This window comes from Vanacampus margaritifer, chromosome 3 (genome assembly GCF_051991255.1).
Source record: "Vanacampus margaritifer isolate UIUO_Vmar chromosome 3, RoL_Vmar_1.0, whole genome shotgun sequence".
In the NCBI taxonomy this organism is placed as follows: Eukaryota; Metazoa; Chordata; class Actinopteri; order Syngnathiformes; family Syngnathidae; genus Vanacampus; species Vanacampus margaritifer.
Genome location: NC_135434.1, coordinates 875,701 through 883,000, shown reverse-complemented (window position 1 = coordinate 883,000; position 7,300 = coordinate 875,701). Strand labels below are relative to the sequence as shown.

Sequence of the window (7,300 nt, the reverse complement as noted above, 5' to 3'; positions counted from 1 at the left end):
ACCGTCCAAAAGTCATTACGTCTAATCATCATCCAACGATGGATTAACTGCGAGCCTCATGAGAGAGAAAAAAAAATGGATTGTCCACATCTGCTGCTAGCGCCATCTCTGAGTGAGCATGTTGAATGTGCAACACCGAAAAGAAAGCATCTCCACCTTTTTACAGCTTTATTTAATATGTGGTGCTCGGGTGCACTCAACGCCTCGCCCCCAACAACAGAACACATCACGTGATACAAAAGGAAGTAGAAAAGGTGGAGAAAGAAATGGGATCGTCGACCATCAAAGTGATCCTCGTTAGCTTCGGTTCCGCCAATCGGTCCGGTTGAGATTGGCATTCATCGGTAAATCATTGGTGGATGTTGATGTAAACCTCGAAATTGTAAGTGGACCGAGCTGTCATGCTCGGTAGAACCCAGGCTTGAATGTCCCTCCGAGTCTTTCGAGGACACACCAGAGCCGCATGTTTGTCACGCCAAAAGATCCGCAATGTGGTTCTACTTGGGCACACTTGGCCTTTGGCGGTTTGGAGGGTGTGCACTGAAACAAGGACGAGGGGAGGGACCGGGGTGGGGTCGGGTCAGGGGAGTCTGGACAGGAAACCAAGGCACTTTAAAATGTGGATGTCCCTTCCATTTCCTGCTCTAAGCCCTGAATATAAAACAAAACCAAAGTCATCTGGTCCATCTGCCGCAAGTCCTCCAGGCCACCAAATGACGGTGAAGCATCTGAAGGAAGACAAAAGAGGAGACGGTGCAAAATATGGATGGAGGCAAAACTTCACCCAGGAAGTGAAGTCGATAGCAAGATTGGAGTTTGTCACCCAGGAAGAAAAGTTGAGAAAACCCGGGAAGGATGTTTGTTAGCCAGAAAGCGAGACGGGTCAAGATGGATGAAGAAAATGTACCAAGACGAGGAGTGTGTTGAGCGTCTATCCCTCCATGGTGACCTCGGGTCCGACGTGACCTTTCATCGCCGACTCCAACGTTGTTTCCTGACCACACAGAAAGTCTTGAATCGACGTACCAGGAAACAAAAGTGTTTTTCACACATGGCGCGCGCGCGTGTTCCTTCTCACCTTCGTCGATCCCGCGTGCATCTGCCGCGACGGCGTGCTGCTCCCTTCCGAGGGACATTTCGGGTTGGCGGAGACGCCGTCCTGGGGGGGAAAAAAAAACCATTTGTCTCCCAGCAAGATCGTAGACGGACCTCAACGTGTTTGGTACGCACCTCTTGGATTTCAACAAGCTGCTCTACTGATTCGGATTCTACCTGAACAGCAACCGGTTCTGCTGCAGCCTTTGCTTGTGGTTCTGCTTGAGGTTTACAAGAAGCAACCTCCGGTTCTGGTTCCTGTACGAGGACAACCTGCACTGCTTCCGGTTCTGGATTGAGGGAGCAGCCGACTGTCTGTTCTCCTCCAGCAACTGGTTCAGCTTCAGGTTTCTCCTTGGGTTCTGCTTCAGGTTTCTCCTTGGGTTCTGCTTCAGGTTTCTCCTTGGGTTCTGCTTCAGGGATCTTCTTGGGTTTCACCTGTTCTTTTTCAGTTGCAGCAGATGGTTCTAGCAGTTCTGGGTCACACGTGCAACTGATCAGTTTTGGTGGACTGGCAACAACCTGTCCGACCGACTCTGATTCCACCTTCACGACCAGTTCTGCTTCGATGACTGGTTGTGGGTCAAAGGTGCAACAGATGACCTCCTCTGCCACCTTTTGGATTGCCACTTGTGCTGGTTCTGGGTCGATGGTGGACTTGACAAGTTCTGGTCCGCTGGTTGCGACCCGTTGAATTGATTGTGGTCCCACCTGAACAACCGGCTCTGCTTTGATTCCTGGTTCTGGCTTGGAGGTGCAACTGACCAGCTTTGGTACACTAACGATGACCTCCTCTACCAAATGTGGTTCCACCTTAACAGCCGGATCTGCTTTGGGTTCCCCTTGAGCGGCCGGTTGTGTTTCAGGGATTGGTTGTGGGTCGAAGGTGCAGCTGACCAGTTCTGGTACGCTAGTGACAACTTGCTCATCTGACTTTCTTTCCTTGGTTACAGTTTGTGGTTCTGGTGCAGGGGAAACCACTTGCTGCATTGATTTGGGTTCTACTTTCTTTCTGGCAGCTGCTTTTGCTTTTGCTTTTGGTTCAGGTTCAGGTGCAGTGGCAGAAACGGGCTCACTTGCTTCTGCCACGGGCTCCGGCGCCAAGACTTTGGCCTTGACCTGTCGAGAAGAAGACAAACGTGAGCCATCCAGTCCAAAATTTGGATTGTCTTGGGTTCCAGTTGGGAACCAAACCGCTGACTTGCATCGTGGATTAGGTGTGTTGGGCAGATCGGTACGAACGAAGGTTCGATGCCAGGGAGGTAGATGAGTGCCAAAAAAATCCGTTTGTTGGTAGACAGACACCAAAAATGAAGGTTGTTAACTGGGAAATGAGAAAGATGGATTTGGAACGCAAACCAAAGAAGGATACTTGTTACTTAGGTAGGACCCCCAACCCCCCCCCCCCCCCCCCCCAAACCCCACATCCTCCCACCCGGGCAAGTGTTTGAGGCCACATGAATAATTGCAAGCCTCGCACAGTCTGTCATTCAATAATTCATCCATTTTACTGCCATTCATCTTTAATTCAGGCTAGCTAAGCTTCACGTCCCAAAATGGATGCCGAAAAAGCAGAGCAGGTGGGGGGGGGGGGTACGGGTGCGGGGCTGGTGTTCATCTTGAAAGGAAGAAACTGCTTTACAAAAAAATCTATATATTCCATTATATATGACCAGTTGTGAATTTTATGGGGTCCCTGCGTGAAAACAGAAATGTAGCCCTTCTGCTGTGTAAAAAAAAAAAAAAAAAAAAAAAAAGAACCTCTGTGTGAATGTTGGTCTTCTGATTTTTCACATCTCTCTGAAAAGTGGACTTTTACCAGATGTTGGCTGCGACGCTACAATTTTCTGTCGGGAATTGACGCCTGTCGCTGGCATCTGTTTAAAAGTTATGAAATGCTGGACTTCAATGTTGACTCTAATGCTGTAGTTTTGCAGGATCTTTGCGGGAAAATAGCATTGCGCATTTCCTGGGCTCTGTAAACAAATGCGCGATGCCGGATCTTGGACTTTGATTCTGATGTGGTCATTTTACAGGATCTCTGCGTAAGAGTGAAGATTTCCTGATTTGACGGATTTCGCTGACAAATTTTTTTTCCTTTCTTTCAGTTTTTTTTTTTTTTTTTGGTGTATCTTTGTATGTAAGTAGAGATTGACCGCCTTTGCGGGGTTTTGTGTGAAAAGTATGAGAAATGACAGATTGTCTCTGACGCTTCACTGCGTGACGTTGCAAATCAACATCACCTGTGCTGGTTTCTGACCTGACTTGTTGCTTTTCCATGCGTCTTCTCAGTGGGGACCGGTTCCGGCAACTCCGGGCCAACCCGGGCCGGCGGTTCAGGTTGGACCTCGGCGCTCCTTTTGCTCTTTTGTTCTTTGGGGGCGATTGCGGGCGAGGCTTTTGCGGGCGAGGCTTTTGCGGGCGAGGCTTTTGCGGGCGAGGCTTTTGCGGGCGAGGCTTTTGCGGGCTCGCCGCAGCTGTCGTGTTCCTCCAGCGCTCGCCGCAGCTTCTGCTGCAAATGGAACAACAAACGCAAATGTGACGTTTACAACAAACAAAACTTGCACGGTGGCATCCGAGATGACGAAATTGTCTACGATAGCTCGAGAAAAAAAAACAGATTTCAGTCTCTCAATAGTTTATGATTTTTACAAAGCGTATACGTTCGCTTTGTTGAAGACTAAATCGCCAACATTGACTGCAAAAACTTGGATGATAGTTTTGTTGATGGCTCGATTGTCTACAATGTTGACAAAATTATGTACATAAGTTTTGGCGACTAAAATGTCAACGATGTTTACGAAAATGTGTGCCGTATAATCGCTCTGCGACTGACTGAATATTCAACAATAACAAAATTGACTTTACTGAAATGTTTTTTAAACTCATTTTGACTGAAGCAACACCCTTCGCTCCCGGCTGTTTTACTGGATTTGGACTGATTTTAAAAGGCCCAAAAAAAAAAAAAAAAAAGTCTCGTTTTATATCAGTTTCCGTTTTGCTTCAATTAGCATTAGAATATAGCTAAGTTTCATCATTATTCACGAATCTATTTAGAATTGTGAGTAATTGAGCTTTTTTTCTACACGGCCCTGGTTGATCTCTTTTGCTCTGCTGCCACCTGTTGGCCGTTTTTGTAATAACTACCCTTTCTTCAACCGTTCTTTGCAGTTGAGAGGCTGCATCAAAACCTTCTGTATGAAACATTAAAACATTTAAAATAGAACGTATTTATATGTTTTTGGGAGCAAATTGGTTATTTAGTTGGTGTGTCCATCTCTATAAAAATATGATTGTATAAACCGATTTTCCGATTCAAATCAGTTTGTTACACACCTTATATTTACCAGCGCGTACGTTGGCAGTGCCAACATTTTTTGTTAACTGCTTACAAAAAATACTTAAATCAAAGACAAAATTGCTTGCAATTTGTTTTACAAAGTTTTTCACCCCCAAATGGCCAGTTTGTCCTCGACAGTTTTAGTTGTTTACAAAAGCGCATTTTTTGACTGAATTGTTTCAAATTATAAAAAAAAAAGAAAGAAAAAATAGGCTAAATGGTATTTTCCGAAAACCCGCATATTCATCGTAAAGTGTGCTGGAAGTCGCATCGTCCCCTTCGCTGGTTAGCCATCAAATGTGACAAAAACATCAACCGAGCCCACCAGTTACGTGACTGGAGCAACGGCAGCGGTCAGTACCCGAAGCGTCGTGCCGGGTGCGATGAGCGTGAAAGCGTGACCGTCAGCAGAAGCTGCATAGACGCCGGCCCGTCGGCCCCCCGCCAGCCCCCCGGGCCCCCGCCCGCCCCCCGGGCCCCCGCCAGCCCGTCGGCACGCCAGCCTAATCGCATCACCGCCGCGTGCTGACCGCAACACAATCGCGGGTGGCAAAAATGCTTTTGTTGGCCGCCGTCCAAACAAAACCTTCGCTCACCAAAACGTCCAAACGTGGCCGGACGGCGCCAAATGGATCACAATGTTTGACTTCAAACTGTCTTTAATGTTTCGCAAAACTTTCCTCAGGTTTGTAAGTGACTCGAAACGGGTTCAAATGTTTCGCAAAAACAACCACATATCGATTCCGATGTTTACAAAAAGACCGTTTTTGCTGTGCTAAAGACCAACTTGGATATGTTCGACAAAACACATTCATTAGCTCTGACAAAGGCTAAATTGTTTGTGATGTTTACAAAAACATGTACATTAGTTTTGTCAACATTCACAAATTATATTTACTGTTAAAAAAAAAATAGTATGTTTGTCCAAATTCACAATGCTTACAAAACGTGTTCGCTTCACCAACGTCTCTAAATTGTCTTTAATGTTAGCAAAAAAAATGTACGTTAGTTTCCGATGTTTTCACAAACACGTCCGTTAAATTGTTTAAACGTTTACAAAAAATGTACTTTTGGTTTGTTGAAACCAAACCGTTCACGATGTTTACAAGAACACATTCGCTAGCTATGTCAGACGGAATGTTAAATGTAGCTTAAGTTTGTTGGAAACGAAATAGTGACGAAATGTTTGAGCTTTGTCAAAATCGAAATCGTTTCGATGTTTATAAAAACAAAACGCTAGCTTTGTAGATTGCCAAATTCTCGAAATTGTCTTTGTTTACAAAAATGTAACAATGTTGACGACAATGTTTATAAAACACGTAGTATCGTTTAGTCAAAGTGTCTAAATAGTTTTTACTGCTTTCTAAACGTACGCTAGTCGAATCGAGTAGTGAATTGTTTTCTCTGAATCGTCTTTATTGAATTTGGGAAGCGTTTTTGTCCGCGGCCTTCAACAACGTCGCAGCGCCGTCAAATCGCCGGCTGATAACTGAAGAAGACTTTTTTTTTTTTTTTTTTTTGCCGGCGCGTCAGCCCCGCTGTCGCGCCCGTAGAAGACGACGACGCTGTGCAGACGTCCGATCCGTTTGGACACGCGACCATATTTGGTCGTGTTCACCACGGGAGCTATGTAGTCAAAAGTATTGGGACGCCCAGAGAAATCACAAAGCCCTCTTGTTGGGTTGACAAAGTCAGTTCTGAAAAACACGTCCGTCGGTTTTTTGGTGAAGACTTATTTTAATTTGTAATGTTTGTGAAGCCCGACGGAAACTAAATTGTAAGCAACGAAATGTCTGCAATTGAGTTCATCCGTCGTTGGTCACGGGTCAATCGCTGGCGTCTGATTTGGCGTCGTGACTCAGCGTGGAAGCTCTCGTATGGCAGGAATTCGCACCCGGGTTTAGCGGAGGAGAAAAAAAAAGCATGGCCTGGCGAGCCTCCTGAATGTCAGGCTATTTAAACCGCACTCACATTCTCCGCTTAAGCCGGCACGTTTTGTTTTTTCTCCACCATCAAAATAGAAAGTCGCCGACTTGCTTCTGCGGGTCTCCTTAAAAATAACAAGAATGTTTTATGCTCACACAAATGCTATTTTTAGGGGTGACATCGCGCATGTTTGGGCCGACATCGAGACGTTTCGAAACAACGTTTGCAAGAAGATTCGATCTCTCCTTTCCCTTCTACAACGCGGCATCAAATTTGTGTAGGAAAGAAAGAAAAAACAAACATTTGTTGCTTTGTTATGATTCTTATTGTTCATGTTTTGAGGCAAGCGCTTTGTGACGGACGACTTGACTTAAGCGCAAACGTTCTTTAATAGAACTTTCACAAATATTTTTGAAATATGCAAACTATATTAGAGGAAAGTGTCGTTGCGCAATTTGCATAAAAGCATCAAACAACAAGCTGAAAAAAGATTTTTTCTTTCCCACATCACAACTGCCAAACGATGGTCAACGTCGGCGCCACGAATGGTTGCGAGCGCAAACGCGGCGTGTTTGCGCTGACTCACCACTCGCCTCCTGCGACGTTGGTTCTTCTTCCTCCTGCTGGGCATGTCGTGAGCGTGCGACGATCGCCGAAGATGATCGAGTGAAAGCAGTGCCTCAGAGAGCACACTCTTTATACAATGACCCCCCCCCCCCCCTTCCCCAAGCCCCCCTTCCCCCACCGCGCGCACACACATTCTCCGCTTCTTACATAGGGCCCAAATGTGTGTGCGTGTGTGAAAGTGGCACACACTCTTTCTCTCCTTCGGGCCGTGCATGCGCGCTTGCACGTGGCGACAACAAAGCTTGTGATTTTTCTTGACGTTTTTGGGAAAAACTCGATTGTATTCTGAAAACACCAATAAGTCGCATGATT

General features: G+C 45.9%; 1 protein-coding gene across 1 annotated transcript; it reads right to left on the bottom strand.

Annotated features, from left to right (window-relative positions):
- Positions 1-153: 153 nt before the first annotated feature.
- On the bottom strand, positions 154-7,091 carry LOC144048876 (uncharacterized). Its single transcript, XM_077561311.1, has 6 exons — positions 6,948-7,091; positions 3,356-3,607; positions 1,231-2,214; positions 1,079-1,159; positions 908-994; positions 154-728 (listed from the first exon to the last, which is right to left on the bottom strand). Exons 1-5 carry the CDS (start codon positions 6,990-6,992, stop codon positions 932-934), a joined length of 1,425 nt encoding a protein of 474 aa, XP_077417437.1. The 5' UTR covers positions 6,993-7,091; the 3' UTR covers positions 154-728; positions 908-931.
- Positions 7,092-7,300: the final 209 nt, after the last annotated feature.